The sequence below is a fragment of the Olea europaea genome, chromosome 1 (genome assembly GCF_002742605.1).
Source record: "Olea europaea var. sylvestris chromosome 1, O_europaea_v1, whole genome shotgun sequence".
Classification (NCBI taxonomy): domain Eukaryota; kingdom Viridiplantae; phylum Streptophyta; class Magnoliopsida; order Lamiales; family Oleaceae; genus Olea; species Olea europaea.
Window position 1 is genome coordinate 9,535,065 of NC_036237.1, and position 21,083 is coordinate 9,556,147.

Sequence of the window (21,083 nt, forward strand, 5' to 3'; positions counted from 1 at the left end):
TGACAGAACACGTACATATCACACACAACACATGGGGTGAGTGATTTTATTTTTTCACTATAAGCCTATAGTAAAATATCTACTCGACAGGGTTAAGTTTTCTCCCACTCCAAAAGAGTTGATGAAGACATCATTCACTTATATTTGTTTTATTTTATTTATTTATTTTAGTTGGACTATTATTTATGAACTTATGTAATGAACTTGGCCCTTTCTTTTTAGGGTTTCATTTGTTATTTAAATATCGTTTGTCATGTAATATTGACAGATGAAAAATGAATACAATTATTTTGGTGGCTTGTGACAATTTTCTCTCCTCTCCATCCTTCCTCTATTGATTCTTCTGTGGAATCTTCTCCCACCCCTGCTCTTCCCTTAATTCCCTATTCTCTCCAATAATCTGTTCTTATTTTCAATTAATTATTCGGGTTGGTTTTTCTTCTATACAATCAAATTATGTACGAGCAGAATTTTTGAAAGAATGCAAATGCTCTTTCATTACTTTACTACTGAAAGGTCTATACAGATGATCAAATCGCTCAGAGATGTTCTTTACTGGTGGTCGGTCCAATGCCTCAAATTTAATTTTCGTTTTTTCCTTGTGCAGTTGTCCTCTAATATTTGTTCGTTTATGTTGGTTGTTAACTTTGTTTCCCACAATGTAAACAGGTTGACCCATACACTAGCATCAAATGTCGTCTCGAGTGGTGAAAAGTTATGTCCATCGTATTCCTCATTTTCTTTCGTCCATAGTCGAAAAAAATTCATTACTGCAAATGTTTCGTTTGACCTTCAAAAAGTTTAGAGCTGAGATCTTTAACGTTTGAACCCGATTACTGAACAAGTAGATTAGCATCTTATATTATAAGAATAAACTTTGATCGACGATTTTATAGAGAAAACTGGGATAAATTGAGTTCATAGTATCCTCCTTTCCGACACTAATAATTACAAGAATATGAACAACAAATTCACAGGTTTATTTTTATTTTTATTTTTTTTGGAGTATTACAATCATTGGCTGACCAATTTCAGTTCCCGCTCACATAATAAAGACCTTGCAGAATGACCTTGTTCGGTTTGATAGATCATACAACAGTAAAAAAAAATTAAAATTAAAATCTTATCTATTCTACTCCGTGTGCTGAAACAAGCAGCACAGCCAATTAAAAGTTTTAATATAAAGACCCTAACACTAGCTTTCCAAGCATTTATTTCATTAGTACAAGTCACTTCTCTATCTCCACAATGATGTATGCGCATGAAAGCGCAATTATAAAATCTAAGAAAATTGAGAATAGTCCAAGACAATATGTCAGTGAAAAATGTAATATTCCATGTGAGAGAGAGAGAACCAAGAAGAAGAAGAAACTGATATGATCATATTCCAAGTCTTAAAAAAAAAAAAAAAATAAATAAATGTTTCATGCCATGCCGCATGTTGAGCAACTTTTCGCTTCACTTTTGGTTATGCTATTGACGCCGGATCACCTGAAGAGATATCGACAATTAATTGCGAGGAAGCAAAACATTTGTGTCCATGGATAGCTGAGAGCATCAGAATAAGAATGCATGACCCTCATTAACGCTTGACCCATTGGAAGCTCTTTCTTGCTTTGGCTTTACCGGGCTTTTTCCTTTCCACGACTCTTGGATCCCTCGTGAGAAAACCAGCTGAAAGAAAATGATATACTGGATTAAGAAGTGTCAAACTATCATGATCGAGAATGAGATCGATATGTTAAGACTGGAACTTGTTTTGGACACTATCTTTAAGGGTGATAGCGAAAATTTGGAAATATTAATAATGCATGCATTTCCTACAAAACCGGATCTTGGAAAGAAAGATATTTCATTGGCTTACAAAAAATTGAGAAAAAATAAGTATATGATCCGACAAGTCATACCATCTCTGAGAGGAGGACGCAAGCCTGGTTCCCAGTTTTGCAATGCCCTGCTGATGCCCAAACGGATGGAACCAACTTGACCTGTTGAAAATGCAGACTTTTATTACCACATAATAATGTACAGTACAAGAAGCATACAATCAAGATTCATAACTGAATATAAGTGAATGAGTTTCCAACTAAAATTGGGTTTAGAGCTTACTAGTTTGGTTATAATTCAAGACTGCATTTTCCAATCTGAATGAAATACCAAAAACTAATGATTTAGAACTAAGTTTCGACCATTGGAGGTTTGATTTCATGAGCCCATTGAGTCCACAGTATAGCTCTCTAACTTAATGGATGGTAGGGTAATTTTTCAAATCAGGACTGCATGGAAGAATTACACTGGATGGCTACTAGATCAACAACGGTTTTAACATGTCTAGCACAATGATCCCACTTGTATTTACTTTCTCCTGGTCTAGCCTAGACCCAATCAAATCCCAGACTACATGGAAAATACTATAATTCAACAGTCAAACTGAATACGCAACAACGATATGTATACGAAATCAATGCTCACCTGATACGCCACCTCCTTTAACAGTACAATTGACATCCCAAATACCCAAAGTTTTAGTTTCAGAGAAAGGCCAAAGAAGAGCAGCACGGTGATCAAGCATCCGGAAATACACGTCAAACTCTTTGTCATTTACTACAAATTTACCCTCACCAGGTTGAATCCAGACACGGGCTATGCTGCATTTCCTCCTTCCTGTTCCATAAGCCCTTCCCTTATTGAGTATTGTCTACTTGTCTAACACGTGAATTGGCAACTTCCTCCTGTTTCTGGCGCTCTATTTCAGCTCTACCGGATTTTCTGGTGTTCTTTTCGTAACACTGATCTTCAATATCCCTTAGAGGGGGCAGTCCTTGAATGCCTTCAAAGTCTTTCAAAGCAATCATATTATCTAACATTGCATCTGTGATTCCAGATGCTGCTATAAGATCCCCAAATGCACGATTTGGACCTGAAAGAAGTGATGCAATGATAAATTTATCTTCAAATACTATTCTATATAGATGATCTGTATGAGAAAATTGTTAAAACTTTGCCCCTTCACCCAACCACCACACACATGGAAAACTATATCCCACTCAGTGAGAACCTTCACGTGTAATGGCCACAATCATAGGATGTCTGAGTAGTAGAATTACGAAAGAAACTTCTAATGGAGTTCTACGGAGAAACATTCTGCATAAAAATGCAAATGAGATGGGAATAAAAGGAGTAGAATTATAAAGAAACTTCTCATAGAGTTTTAGTAATGCATGTATCCAGATGTTGTATTTTTAGGACCTAGACAACTATTACCCATCTTCAAAAGCTTGAGCATAACAGGAACTAAGTGGATCCTGAAGAAATATGATGAGCCAGACCCAAAATATGTGGTAATTGCAAATCCTTAGTTTTAATTTAGGAGTTGAATCAAAAGAATAAAAAGCTATATGGTATATATAATGGCAAGATGATAATGGCCATTCAGCTGAAAAATCAAGATAGCGACATGAATTATTCCAAAGCAACATCAGCTCTTGACCTTTAAGTTATTCATAATTGTGATTTTCATTTGTGACTAACAATAAACAATAAAATAGTGAAAATGTTTGGTATGTCAATATCACTACAGTGGAAAGAACTAGTGGGCATGAACCAACAATTAAAAGCTCCGGGCAGGATGTTGTTTTGAAACACAGCAGCAATACTAACATCGGATGTTAGAAAAAAGGTCTACAGATGTGAAAATCCACCAAATTAAAGATACATACAGTTTTATTTCCTAGTCATGACTAGTCTTGAATCCTACTAGCCAAAGCATACTATTAATTCTCAATAAGCAACCAGAAATATCAGATACATGAATAAGCTTACATATCTTTCAGACATAGAACATCAACATAGTAAAGCCATTATAAACAATAAAGAAACAATCATCAAACTATAAACTCAAATACTATCCCTCTCACTTATCCCATTTCAAAAATTTCCTGAAACCAAAGGAATATATGTTCATGCATATAAACTTCAAAAAGAACATAATTTTGCACTTAAATCAAACCAAAACCCCCTAAATTCTGTATTAAACCCAACAAACAAGTCCAACGATTCAACATCTGAATATAACTTAACAGGCAATGCCATCAAACTGAATTATCGTTAAGACACAAATATATTGGAATTGTACGAATAACAAATTAAAAAGGAAAGTAATCTTGCCTTTGAGTACAGCAGTGACATAGCCGGACCTGAGGAGAGAGGCCCAAGAGGCCATCGCCTCAGGCCCACATCTTTAGAGGGCCCAAAAAAATGATTTATTTTTTTGGATTTTTCTTTTTTTTTTTATCCTTAAATCCCACTAATAACATTCAAAACGTCCAATAATTGTCCCACTAAATAAAAACCTAAGCCTCCTCCTAAATTCTTAACTTCTCTAAAATCCAACCCGTTTATACTAATTCACTCTTGCTCCATACAAAAAAAGGCTTCTTCAACTATTATATCATGAATCTCGGTAACAATACTGTTTACATTTGAAGTTAAATTGCTTGAATTTTTTATTTTTTTTTTTGATTGATTTGCCCATTCTATTTTATTTATATTTGTTTTATATATGATTTGCAACAAAAATTAATTGTTTTATGTATGTCTAGATTTTTATTAGTTTCTAATGACTTTTATAAACGCCATAGTTTTTAAATTAACCGATTTTTATATAATAAAGCTTTTTCATGGATTTTTATTGATTTTGCATTTGTGTGCCTGCATTATTTATTTTTTCTTTTTCTTTTTATTTCACATTCGGAAAACTTTATATTTTATGATTATGTAAGAAACAAAAAGCCACTGAGGTTTGAGAGTTTGGGAAATTATATATTTTTTTGTTGCTCATACAAATATTTTCAATAATAAGTTTGTTGTGGGATTATTTACTTTGCTTCATTGGAATTTTTGCATTGCTCTATTATTTGGTCTCTATTTTGATGCCAAGTGTGAATGTGGTGGTTTTGGTGGTACTGCAAGTTTTGGATTAGAAATACTCATTTCATTGTGTGCCAATTTAAGTGTACTCTATATCCCTTTCTTTGGATCAAAATTTTCACCTACTTTCTGAACATGCTGCACACATTTTGGTTGCTATTTTTCTTTGATATTGATGCAATATTAGATTGACTTTTCAATGTAAGATATGCAAACATCTCCACAAAACTCGTATAGTTTCAACCCAATCACATAAAATAGGAGGCATGGGTTCAAGAAATTTTATTATGGTTTTCTTTGAGTGTTTTCTATAACTCGATGATGGTATATATGGATTCAATTGCCTTTGACTTATGACTTATGAGGGCTTCATGAATATTGACTATCAATTGATTAATTAATTATTATGTATTAATTTATGTTGTCATTCTTATGAATTTGCCTTATGGTTGGACAATTTGACTATTCAAAATTGATTTATTTTTTGTCTCTAAAATCGCAAGACGAGTTGTATTAAAGTTATCGTTTAAAACATTATAATATAAATATTTTGTATATTTATTTTATTTGTTGTTTTATTGCTGATTTTAACTTAAGAAATTTAATTTCATAAAACTCTTATAAATTAAAAAAAAAAAAAAAAACTCTGTTTGCTATGATTTAGGAGCTCAAATTCTAAAATTCGCCTCAGCCTCACGAAACACACGTACGGCCCTGAGCAGTGAGAGCCTTCTCTTCAACTTCGATCTGCTTCTTCTCGGCGCTCTTTCACTTCCGACACTCACCTCCCTGACACCTTCTAAGCCACTCAACCCCATTTCTCCTTTCTCCTCTCCAACACCAAATACATCCTCATCTTCACCATCATTTCCCTCAGCAGCGAAACTCCACGGCTCATTCTCCTCCGCGGTGTTCCAGACCTGGCCTCCACCATCAATCTTCTCCTCCGCCCTTCTAAATATATCACTCTCCCCTTCATTTCCGCCCTTTTCTTCAACCCCTTTAAACATACCATCTATCCTATCGTCAGCATTTTGATCATGGATGCCCTCTAAAGTTCCAGACTCTACAGAAAACACAGAGTCAATATCTTGATCAATTTCTGAGTTTAGCTCCCACAAATGTGAAGTTGAGGTTGCTGAATTGTCACCAAAGTTTCCATTGCCATTTCTATTTGTGGAGAAAAAAGAAACATTGAGGGTTTGGGAGGATAAACGGAAGGTGAAAACTGGAAACGAGGGTTTAGGTGATATGGGTTTCGTACTTAAGATGTGGGCTTGTGATGAAATTAGGGATCGAAAACGCTGGAAGTGTGAAGATTTGGAGATGAAGCGAGAAAGCATTGTAGAGACGAGAAAACGCGAACTGTAGAGAGAGAGGCGCGAACTAGATGGAGCGGAGAGAGTCCATATTTTTTTTTTTTTTCTTTCAATGACGGAGAAGACGCAGTCACTATCCTTTGATTGAACATTGGATAAATTCTCAGGCTTACGTAATGACTTACAAACTACGCCAACCAGATAAATTGCACTATGCAAACCTATGCGACAGACCCGACCAAAAAAGTGTTGACAAGGGAAATAAATCCATATTTGATTGGGCAAAAAAATGACATAACTGGCACAACCAAAACCATTTTAATACATTTTTGAAGTTTCAATTTTGTACAAATATAACACTGCTGATTCACGAATGAATCGGGAAAGTTAATGAAATCGATTTCATATCTTAAGTAAGAAAGATGAGCCTTCGACGCAAATTCCAAAACCAAAGCATACAAATTTCAGTTTCTGTGAGCCGGCCTGAACATGATAAGAGAGAGAGAGAGAGAGAGAGAGAGAGAGAGAGAGAGGTACTCAAACGATGTTACGATTTTTACATCGTAGAACCAGTGTTGTTGCCTGCACATATACTACTATTAACAAGTTTTTTGAAATTTTGTGCAGGCTTATTTATTTTACAAGTTCTTAATTAGGGCACAACCATAAAGAGTTCTAAAAATGAATAGATTAAACGTGTAATTCCCAAAAGGCAAGTAATGTGAAGACTCATTTGACGTATTTCTATAGGGAAAAATGAAAATTTATAAAGAAAGTAAAGAATTTAAGATTCAAAAGAGTAAATATTCACATTTGTATTTATCAACAACCAAAAAGTAATAATCTGTCACTGGTGCTCAAGAAATGAAGGGAAAGAAGAGAAAGAGCAAGATGACATCGATGCTGTACCCAGAAATACAATCAATCAATCAACCAATTATGCTACTTGTACAATTTATTTTACAACTTGATTTACAATGCATAAGTTAGCAAACATTACATTCATTTATTTGAAAAACTGTTTTTAAAATCAATGATCAGGTTTTTTTCAACACACTTATTGTCAACCAAGTTGTGCATAAATATTGTACATGTGACTTTATTCAAATATAACACAATCATGGCATACAATCATACGTATTACTAGACACAGCTGAATAATATATAATTATTCAAATTTTACCTTCTTCTACCAAATCTTCCTTGCCAAATATACCATAATTTGTAACAGCCCGAATAAGAGCTTTATATAGTTAATTCAACGGAAACTAGCAAAATGGTCATTGGACGAGTAATTTTACTCTAATTATATTTTTAAAGAACAAACTGGAACTCAACCTGGACAGAAATCCGAAGGACTATCACAAAATATAAGATAAATGGAAAATGGACGAGTACTAGGTTCACTCTTCTCTTCAGGAAAATTTTGTTAGGAACTTTCATGACTCGTTTTCGGGCTTTGAAGGAGAAGCCCCCGTTGAAACAACTTCTTGAAGTTCATTGATTTCGGGCTTCGATTGGGTAGCCATGGCTGGCGTAACTTCTTGAACAGCATTATTCTCGGGATTTGGTGGGGGGTCCACTGCCGATGAAGCTTCTTCGACCACATTGCTTTCCGGATTTTCAGTTGGAGGCATTTCTAAAGCAACTTCTTGTGCAGTATCTGAAAAAAGTTGTACCAAAGTGAACGAGAGGGAGAGTGAGAGAGAGTGTGTGTTATAAGTGATAATAATTTACCGACCTTGGGACTCAGCCTGTTCTTGCTCTTTCTGCAGCTGAGCAAGAGTATTTCTCAGATGCACTGCTAAGGGATCCTCGGGTTGGGCTGGAGAACCATCTGATATTTCAGAAGAAAAACAATGAAATCCATCAAGCTCTTTTTTTTTTATCCAGACAAAAAATTTCATAAACTCCCTGTTCCTTTCTCTTCCATTACCCCCCCCCCCCCCCCTTCTTTCCCCTCGACCCACAATACATGTAGCGTGGGAAAAGAATCTGAATGGGGATTTAAAAGCAAAGGGGGGTCATTATTTTGAACCGCCATGCATAAAATAATATTTGGAAAATTTGGCATGAAACTTGCTTTGTCAAACTATGTCTGAGAAGTGAATGTTTTGTATGCAATATTGAGCCGGATTGAATGAACAGTATGATAGACAAGATTTTAATTTCATTTTCATCTTTAGTACAGTCAAATACTGTCCAGCTTACCAAAACAGCAATAAATGCCCACATTTTTCTCCATAATAAGGTAGACACCAGCTTAATATTTCATTTTTCTGCAGTATATGAAGCAGGGAACTTAAATCTATACGATCCAGGGACTCAAATTTCCAAGATACATCTATAGATATCCAAAACCATCACTGGATAATGTTTGTGTTTTTCCGAGTAAACTAGATCTAAAATGTTTTCTTCATACTCTGTGAATTCACGATATTTAAAAAAATCAATGGATGATGAATTAATTAAAAGCTATGAGCACAACTTAAGTAGATGTAATCTGAACAGTAAGGCGACAACGATATACTCACTTGGGTCGACGTTCAATTCTGGGTCTTTGGAGTTGGCCTTCGATGGACTCTTTTTCACTGGATTTTCAATTTCATCTAGACCAATTTCTCGTTCAAGTGTGCTTTTAAATTCTCTTGAAACATCCTACGAAGAAAAATCAGGTGCTTTTAACATATTTAAACTCATTGCAGAAACTACAGGAACAGCCTGTGCACTGGAACCTAAGAAGTCACAAAGAGCCACCTGAAGTTCTCTAATTGTAGGTTGGAATGCCCGTAAAGTTTTCCCCAGGTTACGAGCAACCTGTCACAATGAAAAAGTCATAAGAAAGATTTAAATTGCATTGCTTTGGGATAATTAATTTTCCTTTTCTTCTTCATTTTTTTATTTTTTTTTTTTGGGCCAGGGGAATATGTTCAACATGCAACAATAATCATGTAACACAATGAAATAGATTAGGCATAAACATGCTTTGAAGCTGCTGCAATGCAAACATGAGATAACTCTTACCCATGTTTCAATTTATGTAAATAGGTAAACAAAAGAAGTGTAACAAATGGAAGTTACAGTGTTGTAGCATATTCATGGGAAACAAATAGGGATCAGAAAGAACATGTTCGGCAAAGCTAAGAGAGTTCAATTACAAGTATTAAGCTAGTTTTAAAATCAATAATTTTTTCTATTGGTCAAAGATAGAAATTAGTTACTTATTTTGATAGGAGGAAAGAATTTTCAAGATAAATAACCATTTGATAAATGGTAAGAAAAAAAGTCATCTAAACATATATGTGAACAAAGATTACCATAACATTTTTTTAAGCGTAGCGCTTCAAATCCAAATAGCTTTGCACTTGGTTAAAGTTAGTTTCAAGAAGCATAATTCATTCTCTCTTGTTTCGTAGCAAGGGAAGAGAGCCCAGAAGACAGGAAGGCAGCCAACTGGTCCTGATGCAATTTCCAGTCATAATTTTGGACAAGATTGGAGTAAGAATTGAAGATCAACATTAAGCATATGTTTGACAAGTTTTTACGAATGATTATGTTCATAAACAGATTGAAATGAGTGGCAGATAAATAAGTAGTACTTGTGGTCTCCATGAAATATGTGGATAAAAAGTGATTTGACTTACACTTGCCAAACATACGCCAAAATAGATACAAATACACTAAAGTCATCAATTACTGAGGGTAAAATAACAGGTAAATCAACATCTCCTTATTGTCCTTTCCTTGACGGTTGTGAGAGGAAATGAATTATCTATCACCTGAGATAAGGATTAAAAACCACTCAGTCGAATCAAAGGGGCAGAAAGAACTAGAATGTTTCCTAGAAGGACTTAATTAACCCAACTTGCAATCTCATAGTTTCCTGTTGGATCTAGATTTTTTTTCTTGGCCTACAATTAATGCCACTGACTGCATAAGTCGGAACAAAATATAAAATTAACAGAACCTGCCTTTTTCATGCCTTAATAGCCTGTGGTCTCTCAGTTAGACAGTTGTCGTAGTTTGGATGCATAAATCCTGTAGCTTTTTGGACTAGAATGCTGCTGTCAGTATTTCTCTCCACTTGCACATCATGACAGTGTGCGATTCACAAAGAGGGATTATATTCAGATACCTAGTTTGGTGCTCAGGAGCTGGTACTGGATTGCAGTCACATCAGTGTGTCTTTAAGATGGTGGTTGGTGTGTCATCAAAGGGGGGACAGAGACCAACTAGAAGGGGATGGGATAGAAGGAGGAAGAAAAGAGAACTCTTTTGGTGACACCCGCAACTATTTATAAATTAGGTCTTTTTAGCTCCACCATCTTGTTGGACAAAAATCTTACAAGTTGCATATTAGTCCATAACCGCGAGGGAGTTAGATGCATGTTCTAAAACCATGAGGTTAAGTTTCTCTAGCTAAAAGATGAACCATTTAATGGTTCTGCTTCTCACCATATTTTCATTGGTCCCTTTTTCAAAATCGCAGATTAAGCCATGCATGCTTATTTATTGCATTTCACGATTATAAACTTCCTGTCAGGTTTGTAAATTATTAGATGAGCCATTCAAATGTTCAATCTCACTTTTTATTCAAACAAATTTCCAACAATCACACTTGTTTAATTAAAAATAATTTCAGAATTAAACAGTATTTATGAATACAGTCATGTATATTTTTAATTTGAACATTACCTTAGTTAACATCACAAAGCATCGTCAAAATCCCATTTAGCTAGAAGCTTATAAGTTTTAACTAGTTATTCTTTATGACACTACTGGTGACACCACTTTCACAAATAGACAAATGATCTACTGTTTCACACATTTTTTGCTTAATGTATTTTCTGGCCTTGCGCTTATCCCATTTCACAAAGTTTTCATAAACAAAATTTAACTTTCTTTTAAGGCGGCACCACATTCATATAGTTGAAGTTCTTCTAGTATCTTTATTACATTTGATATACTTGTAGTCAACTTTCATTAAGAGTATAATAAACTCAACTTTTGACCACAACAACCAACACTTAATTATCTACGATAGGACATATTGAGCCCTTGCTTGATCCCCATTTTATCAAAAATTTATTTTTTCAAAACTCATTTTCAACCACACATTCTCCCAAAAAAAAAATATATATATATATAATAATAATAATAATAATAATAATAATAATAATAATAATAAAATAATAAAAAATCCAAAATACATTTCCCCTAATAATGGGGCTCAAACAAGGGCTAAATAAAGTACTATAAACTATCCACTTATTGAATAACTTATTTTTATCCTTTGAACCAAAAGTATACATGCTTTGTATAGCTAAGTACGGTTGCTATCATTGGTCAATCTTTCAATAATAGAGCTTGATCCCCCATCCTATTGATGATGTTCTTAAACATTTACAAATTTATGCACAAAGATGTCCTCTTAAAAGTATCATTTGATTACTATACGGAAGTATATCTAAAATTTTACTTGAAATGCTACCCCCACCACAATATGTATTGAGCTGACATTTAATGATATTTCAAAGTTTAGGACCATTTGGGAGGGATATTTCACCTAAAAAAATTGATTTTTTGATCGTTATTTTACTATTTCAACCGTAATTTGTTACTTATTCTCTCACAGATGGCCTCCAATTTTCTACTAACGGTAAAAAAATCAATTCTCAAAATCACTATCGAACAAGCCCTTAATTTCTGAACAAAAGTGATAGATCACTATTTCTATCACAAAAATTCTATCCCTACAATTTTTAGGATAGATTAAGACTTTTAGAAAGTTTGTGGTTATAAAGGGACTAACTTATACATTAAAGGGACTAACTTATAAACTTGAAAGAAATTACAATCTTGAAATGCAACAAATACATATGCATGACTTTATTTGCAATATAGGTAAAGGGACCAATGCAAATGCATCAAGAAGCAGAATCATCAATGGTTACTGCTTTGATTCTTGCTCCAGCGAGAGCCCTAATAGGCAGAAACTAGATTTAAATTTTGTTGTCAAGCTTTGCGCCCCATCATGAAAAATCAGCTCAATTCCATTGTTTTGGTAATAAGGCATCATTAAATCAACAATTAATTTCAACCACATATTTCATCAATCAAAATGTATGATTTCTACCTACAAAAAAGGGGGGCAATATATACGTGATTGAAATCATTTTTGGGTTCTAAGAGACATAAAAATGTATCTTATTCCCAAAAAAATATCGAACTTCAAAAAATTAAAGTGTTCAAGTTCCTTTCACGTGTTTTCAATTTTTCTTTGTGAAAATTCACCAAAGCTAGTCATATCCGTGAAAGCTATTCATCGAAGTGAACTTGAAAGAAATAGCTTGCCAAGAGGGTATAAATACAACTTTTAGGAATATGCATTTCATGCCTCCTTTTCTGGTTTTTTTTTTTTCCTCTCTTGAATTTGGTCTCCTAGTCTCTCAAAATATTGCTAACAATCTAAAAGCAATATTTGTTGCTAAGAGAAACAGAAATTTCCTTGCTACTATCCAATTTTGAAGTGGAAGTTTTGATGATAGGAAGATTAAATTTTGAAGGATTGTTGTTTATGATGATCAAGAAATTAAAGATAAGGAGTTAGTCTGGACTACAAATAGTGATCAAATTATTGATAGAAGAAGAGGACCTTGCATGTAGAAGAAGAGCGTGATCTGATTATGGTTTTAAACAGAAAAAAATAAATAAATAAACACCAAGAGGACATCATACGTGGTGGTTGCTGGATTTGCAGGAGTTTGTTACCATTGGAGATTTGGCAAATTGATAAGCTGCCAAAAATTAAAGGGGAACACTTTATCCAAACAATAAGTTACTTCTTCTTTTCTAATATATATGGGTATCAACAGTCATATATTTTGAGCAAGCATGGCGGTAGTACACCAGCCGAAACTCTTTCTTGTCTCTAAATTAAGTAAAGGAAATGGGCAATGTCCATTGTCTAGGATTTTCATAATGGCAGTGATCTCTGGCGACATAGCCGATGCTTGTATTAAACAGGTGGTATCGCCAGTAGGAGGGACTAGAAGATAGGTATATGCGGTGTTGGTGCACAATTTGAAAATGTATGGTTTTTCTTTTACATTTGATGTAAGGTTCAAAATCGAAAGATACCTTAGTTTATGAGTAAATGAAGGTTATTCTAATTTATATTGTCCGATTTCTAGGGAGTAAAACTAGGAAATCCTATATGTTTTCTGATCTGTAGCCTAGAGATATGCCATTTTATTTTCTGATTTTATGGCCTTCCTAAATCGATGGCCTTTTTCCTTCTATTTAAATTGTAATCGTCATTCTTGAATAAAATAAGAAGCAAAATTCTTCTTCTTCCAAACTAGATGGTATCAGAGCCTTGTGCTCCCCTTTTAAGTCCTCCCAGATGATGTCATATAAGTCGGCCATGACCGGCGCCCAAAGAAACCCAACCGTCGCTTTCGGTGCGCCTGAAACCGCTCAGCCCAACCCCACCGTTCCTCCCAATTCCACTGCTCCTCCCTCATTCGCATCTGCAGCTAATTATCCCCAAATTTCAGCCTCTTTTCTCATCACTACAAAACTCAACGAACACAATTATCTTGAGTGAGCTCAGTCCGTCAAATTAGCAATCGATAGCAGGGGCAAAATCGGGCATCTTACCGGCGAAACAACGAAACCTGCTGCCGAAGATCCGAATGTAAAAAGATGGTAGTCTAAAAATTCTCTAATTATTGGCTGGCTCATCAATTCAATGGAACCCGCCATTGGAAAGCCTCATCTGTTTCTTCCCACTGCTAAGGACGTCTAGGAGGCGGTTTGGGACCTTTATTCGAATTTGGAAAATTCTTCCCAAATTTTTTATTTAAAAACCCGACTTTGGAAGTTCAAATAGAACGATCGCGATGTTACTACCAACTACAACAAATTGGTAACACTATGGCAGGAACTTGATCAATGTTATGATGATGTCTGGGAAAATCCAAATGATGCTGCTCGTCACATGAAGAGGGAGGAAAATGACAGGGTCTACATGTTCTTAGTTGGCCTTAACCGGAATCTGGACGAGGTCAGGGGCCGTATCCTTGGTCGGAAACCACTACCTCCTATGCGTGAGGTGTTCTCTGAGGTTAGACGCAAAGAATCAAGGAGGAAAATAATGCTGCACAGGACTGAATCTGACCTTAATCTGGAGCCTAACAGTTCTGTCCTTGTGTCTAAAATGGATTCAGACAATGATGGGCAAAAGAAACCATGGTGCGATTATTACAAAAAACCGTGGCATAAAAGGGATACGTGCTGGAAGCTTCATGGTAAACCAGCCAACTGGAAACCAAAGTCCAAAAGAGAAGGTCGAGCCTACCAAACCATATCTGAAGAAACTCAAGAATTTTAAGCCAATTCAGATGCAATTCCTTTCTCCAAGGAACAATTAGAGCACCTGTACAAGTTATTTCAATATCCAAAAATGTCCTTAACTCCTCCTTGCTCCTTGGTACAAAAGGGTAATTCTCTTGTCACTGCTTTTTTATGTGTTATCCCTAATTGTGCTCTTTCTTGGATAATTGATTATGGCGCAACCGATCATATGACCGGCCGCTCCCAATTGTTCTCTCTTATAGTCCATGTGCAGGCAATAAAAGGGTAAAAATCGCTAATGGTTCACTCTCGATAATTGTCGGGATAGGAACTATCAAACTCACTTCATTGATAACCCTCCATGATGTACTCCATGTTCCCAATTTGTTTTGCAATTTGCTATCCATCAGTAAAATCACATCTGATCATCAGTGTCAAGCTAATTTCTATTCTTCTCATTGTGAGTTTCAGGAATTAACTACGAGGAGAATGATTGGCAATGCTAAGGAAAAAGATGGACTCTATTATTTTGACGAAGGACCTAACTCAAGTACGCAATGTCAAAGTACTTGTTTAAATTCTGTTTCTGATTTTGAGAATAATAATGTTATGCTATGGCACTATAGTTTAGGCCATCCTAGCTTTCAGTATTTAAAATACCTATTTCCCAACTTACTTCGGAATAAAAATCTGTCATCTTTTCAATGTGATGTTTGTCAGTTTTCTAAGCATCATCGTGCATCTTTCCCCACCCAACCTTACAAACCAACTACACCATTTACTGTGATTCATAGTGACATCTAGGGACCATGTAGAATACCTACATACTCTGGAAAAAAATAGTTTGTGACCTTTATTGATGATCACACGAGAATAAGTTGGGTGTATCTGATACAGGAAAGATCTGAAGTGGAAATAATGTTCAAAAACTTTTACACCATGATACAGGCACAATTTCAAAAAAATATTCAAATATTGCGAAGTGATAATGGTCGAGAATATTTCAAAAATATGTTAAACCAATTTTTTCTTGAAAAAGGGATTGTTCATCAAAGCTATTGTGTTGATACTCCACAACAAAATGGCTGAGCTGAAAAAAAAAATTACTGGAAGTAACTCGAGCATTGTTATTTACCAATCAGGTACCTAAATATCTTTGGGATGAAGCCATTCTTACTGTTACATATCTCATAAACAGAATGCCTAATAAGATTTTAAATTTTAAAACACCTTTCGATGTTTTTCAAAAGTTTTATCCAACAAATCGATTTTCTTCATCTATACCACTAAAGATATTTGGTTGTACCGCTTTTATTCACATTCATAAACAAAATCGGGGAAAACTCGAACCCCGAGCCACAAAATGTGTATTTGTGCGATATGCACCCACTCAAAAAGGGTATAAATGTTTTGAACCCATTTTCAAAAAAAGTCTGTTACCATGGATGTTACCTTTTTTGAATTACAACCCTATTTCACACCTCATCTTTAGGGGGGGAACCAAAATAAAGAAGATTTGGCAAATATTTTCCATGATCTTTTCCAAACTACAGAACCGCAAAATGATCCTTCTCCAACCTTGATCATTCAACCTGAAAACACTAGCGTCATTACGCCAAGTGAGTCAAGTTTCTTGGATACTGAAAGGGGAGTTCAACCTGAAAACCCTATCATCATTATGCCAAGTGAGTCAAGTTTCTTGGATACTGAAAAGGGAGGGCCTCCTATAGTGACAACTCATGATGTCCCCAACGAAAGAACAACAAGGAAAACATTTGACATTGTCTACTCGCGACAAAGGACAACTCAAAAGAAAGGGTCCTCCAATCCTTTGCACTGCCCAGAATCCGTAAACCCTCCAGGTAATGTCCTCACCAAACCTTTACCTCATGTTCAACTCAATTCATCTTCTAATTCTGAACCCTCCAAGTCTGATTCCTATCCTGAGATAGGTGATTCTGAACTTCCCATTGCAGTCCGGAAGGGTGTGAGGTCTTGTACCCAACATCCATTGTCCAATTATGTGTCATATAAAAATCTCTCACCTATATTTCGTGCTTTTACCTCACAATTGTCTTGTATGGAGATTCCCAATACTGTGCAAGATGCTCTGAAAGTTCTTGAATGGAAAGAGGCTGTCTTTGAGGAGATGAAAGCTCTTGAAAAAAATGGCACGTGGAAGGTAGTTGATCTACCAAGAGGAAAGACAACTGTAGGATGCAAATGGGTGTTTACAATCAAGTATAAATCGGATGGCTCTCTAGAACGATATAAAGCTCGATTGGTTGCCAAGGGATTCACTCAAACCTATGGTATTGATTACTTTGAGACATTTGCACTAGTCGCAAAGCTAAACTCGATAAGAGTTTTTTTGTCACTTGCAGCTAATCGTGACTGGCCTCTGTAACAGTTGGGCATAAAAAATACGTTCCTTAATGGCGAACTAGAGGAAGAAGTGTACATGGATGCACCCCCAGGATTCTGTGAAAAGTTTAGCACAAAGGTCTGTAAACTGAAGAAGTCCCTATATGAATTAAAACAATCACCAAGAGCCTGGTTTGAAAAATTCTCTCAATCTGTTAAAAGTCAGGGGTATGCTCAAGGACAAGGTGATCATATGATGTTTATAAGACATTTACATGATGGGAAGATAGCAATACTAATTGTGTATGCAGACAATATAATTCTCGCTGGAGATGATGTACTTGAGATGAACCGATTGAAGACTTCCCTCTCATCAACATTTGAGATCAAGGACTTAGGATCTCTGAGATATTTCGTTGGGATGGAGGTTGCCCGATCAAAGAGAGAAATTGCTATCTCCCAACGGAAGTATGTCCTTGACCTTCTCAAAGAAACTGGGATGAGTGGTTGTAGGCCGGTAGACTCTCCAATCGATCCCAATAAAAAATTGGGTGATAACAAGGAAGGTGATCCAGTAAATGCAACTCGGTATCAAAAGTTGGTGGGAAAGTTAATCTACTTATCACATACACGACCAGATATTGCCTTTGTTGTGAGTTTGGTAAGCTAGTTTATGCACTCACCCTACGCAAAACATTTTGAAGCAGCTTATCGAATTCTTAGATACTTGAAAGGTACACCAGAGAAGGGGTTACTCTTCCAGAAGACCACACAGCAGAACATAGAGGCTTACACTAATGTAGACTGGGCAGGCTCAGTTATTGATCGGAGATCTACAACAAGATACTGGACTTATGTTTGGGGAAATATGATCACATGGCGAAGCAAAAAACAGAATGTGGTTGCAAGGAGCAGCATCGAAGCAGAATATATGGCTATGGCTAACGGGGTTTGTGAGATGCTATGGCTGAAGAAAATTCTTGAAGATCTACGGATGCCAGTGAACATGCCAATGAAGTTATATTGTGACAACAAAGCTGCCATAAGTATTGCTCAAAATCCAGTACAACATGATCGCACGAAGCATGTAGAAATTGATAGACATTTCATAAAAGAGAAGCTTGATAGTGGAACTATTTGCATGCCATTTATCCCCACTACTCAACAAACAGCCGATATCTTCACCAAAGGACTTTTCAAACCTAGTTTTGAACTTTGTATAAGCAAGTTGAGCATGATAGATATCTACACTCCAACTTGAGGGGGGTGTCGGATTTCTAGGGAGTAAAACTAGGAAATCCTATATGTTTTCTGATATGTACCCTAGAGATATGCCATTTTATTTTCTGATTTTATGGCATTCCTAAATCGGTGGCCTTTTTCCTTCTATTTAAATAGTAATCGTCATTCTTGAATAAAATAAGAAGCACAATTCTTCTTCCAAACTATATATATCTCTTTATTTTTTGAACAGTGGAGGTTTGTTATAATTGTTCAAACAATAAAGAGAATTACAGGTTGATGAACGACAGATGACAAGCTGGTAGCGAAAGCCAAAGGATCGAAGCGGGAATTAAGCAGCAAGGCATTTGCCTTGTTGCATCTTTTGAGCAATTTTTTATGCTAAGCAGTTGCTGCTACTTTCAGTACTTTGTTTCCCTAGAATCTCTATCCTTTGAAAGAGTAAATGATCCTTGCAGTGCATTAAGTTTTAGAAAAGAAGTTGATAACTTGGGTATAACCGTATAAGTAATTAAACAAAGCGTTGCTTTAGCACTCAAAAACTTTCATTGTTATGAACTCTAATTATTGTAATCTAACACAAGTTAAGTGAGAACTAAAAGAGCATTCAGTAAATTCTTTATTTAAAAGAGAGAAGAACAAAGTCTAAACAAAGTTGAAACAGCAATAAAGCTGGATAAGCAATGTCAAATCAAGTGCATTCAGCAAGAAAAGCCACCAAATGTCATTGACATCCTTTTTTACTAACCGGACCCGAGAGCATGGCATTCGCATCACTGGTGCAAATACACATAATCGTGAAAAGAAATTATGATGCAAAAGAGTGCAGCAAATATGAGATAAAGAGAGGTCTATAGCCAAACCCCACCGCCAAAAAAGAAGAATTGAAACTAACCTCAGCAAGACCCTTTGGCCCGAAAACTAACAAAGCCACCACCCCGATTACCAGAGCCTCAGGAGCCCCAACTCCAAATAGAGATGCATACACTCCCTTACCTTTACATCTGCCCTTTCTTTCTGCAAAAAGCCATTACTTCAACTACTGAAAAACACTTGGAGCAAAAACCTTTTACAAAGCGAACTTAAAGATACCCATTTCGGTTGTAATTAAGATATTCCAATAACAAATTCACGCACATAATTTGCATACAATTTTTTTGTTTTGTTAATAATAGCACGTGCCCACAAAAGGACTAAAACAGTACCTATTTTCACAGAATGTTGCGAGATTGAGATGCCCAGATTCTTAAGACCGTTCCAAGGAGAAGAAAGACCGAGACCCAGTTGAGGGATGCATTTCAAATATTGAACATTCATATTTTTGGGGATTAAAATTGATGAATTTAAGAAAGCACACAGAGAGGGGTTAGATGACGAAGATGACAAAGATGAATTGGGAGTACAAATTGCAGAAGCCATGATGGTGCTACGATTGACCATTTGGGACTTCAGTGATACAAACTGAGCTTGATTTTGGATCTCCCTTCAGTCATATAATATTTGCGGATATTATTTGGTTAAACCAATGTGAAAAATGCTGTTGTAGAATTTAAGCATTAATGAAATGTAATGGAGAAATTACCCCATTCATCCCAAACTTGTTGGTGGAATAGTAAGTTGGTCATCAACTTTATAAAAATTGTCTAAATATTTAATAGTTGCAAGACTTTTGAAAAATCAAAATGAGATTTTGAAATTTAAAAGTAGTTTTAGAAATGTTTGATTATTTTTATGGAAATGTTTCTTCCAAGTAGAAAAGTTTTTAGAAGAAGTCAATCCAAAGTAACTTTTTCTAAATGCATTTCTCGAATAAAAAGTAGTCTTCAAAGAAAAATTAAAATAACTTTCTCCAAAACCTCTTCTACATGAAGTAAAAGTAAAAATAAAAATCATGTCTCCCCCCGGGGCATATTTCAGTGGTGCAAAAAACGAGGATGAAATATACTTAGCATTGTTGGCAATCGCAATGTGAGGGTTCGATTCCTAAAACATGGATTAAGATTCTTTGTAGGCGTCAGTGTACAGGCAACTCTTATTTTCTAATCTGTTGAGGCACATTCCGAGATTAACATTTCTCACGATACTCCACGGGCGAAGCGATGGGGGGGACCCTTAAAGTTGGGGTTCAACATTTAAAAATAAAAATCATGTCAAACAGATCCTGGGGGTATATCCAAATTGAGACTTTAAACGGCTTTTTGAAATATTTAAAAAGTTGTAGAATATTTAATGTAGAAATTTTGAAACTTTTTAAAAGTATTAATGTATTCAATTGAAACTTGTATAAAGTTTTAAAAAGTTTCTAAAAATTACGGTATATTAAATTAAAATCTCAAAAAAAATTTCACAATAACCATAAGATTGTGGGAGGGAAAAAAAATTTGATATGTTTTTTCTTTCAATATTTCTTTTCCCTTTTTTCCTTCTACGAACATTTAGTTATGATGAAAGTTTAATTTTTTATTGATTATATTTATTTCTATTTATCTTTCTCTCTCTATTATTGTTTATCTCTGTTTTTTATGAAAAAAATTAAATTGAATTTTTATAACTTTTTTCCTCTTTTTTTATTCATTTTTTTGTAAAAAATATATTTTTTATTTAATTATAAAATTTTATATGGCAAAAATATATTGATTTTTAAAGGAATATGTTGTGTGTGTGTGTGTGTATAATTATTATTATTATTATTTATTTAATTAAGATCTTAAATTTTTGTTCTTTTAAAATAACTTTTTCTTTTATAGGAAGAGAAAGGATAAGGGAAATTATTTCACAATATTACACTAGATTTATGTTAATTTTATTTCAAATGAAGGTCTTCAAAAACCTTTTGAATTCTACAAAAGTTTCAAAATGAAAGTTTATAGA

The 21,083-nt window shown here is 35.1% G+C and overlaps 2 protein-coding genes and 1 pseudogene across 3 annotated transcripts; all 3 read right to left on the reverse strand.

Moving 5' to 3' along the window:
- Nucleotides 1-1,470: 1,470 nt before the first annotated feature.
- On the reverse strand, nt 1,471-4,222 carry LOC111403977 (annotated as a pseudogene).
- A 1,375-nt stretch (nt 4,223-5,597) lies between these two features.
- Nucleotides 5,598-6,274, reverse strand: LOC111403987. Its single transcript, XM_023032686.1, has one exon. The coding sequence runs from the start codon at nt 6,270-6,272 to the stop codon at nt 5,598-5,600; it is 675 nt and encodes a 224-aa protein (XP_022888454.1). The 5' UTR covers nt 6,273-6,274.
- A 1,132-nt stretch (nt 6,275-7,406) lies between these two features.
- On the reverse strand, nt 7,407-19,742 carry LOC111393251 (sec-independent protein translocase protein TATB, chloroplastic). Of its 2 annotated transcripts, none has more exons than XM_023018704.1 (6): nt 19,418-19,742; nt 19,108-19,229; nt 9,006-9,065; nt 8,783-8,906; nt 7,990-8,085; nt 7,407-7,896 (listed from the first exon to the last, which is right to left on the reverse strand). In XM_023018704.1, exons 1-6 carry the CDS (start codon nt 19,650-19,652, stop codon nt 7,688-7,690), a joined length of 846 nt encoding a protein of 281 aa, XP_022874472.1. In that variant the 5' UTR covers nt 19,653-19,742; the 3' UTR covers nt 7,407-7,687. The 2 variants fall into 2 exon arrangements, with proteins under 2 accessions (XP_022874472.1, XP_022874463.1); XM_023018695.1 differs by having other exon boundaries at nt 7,407-7,911.
- Between the last annotated feature and the right edge of the window lie 1,341 nt (nt 19,743-21,083).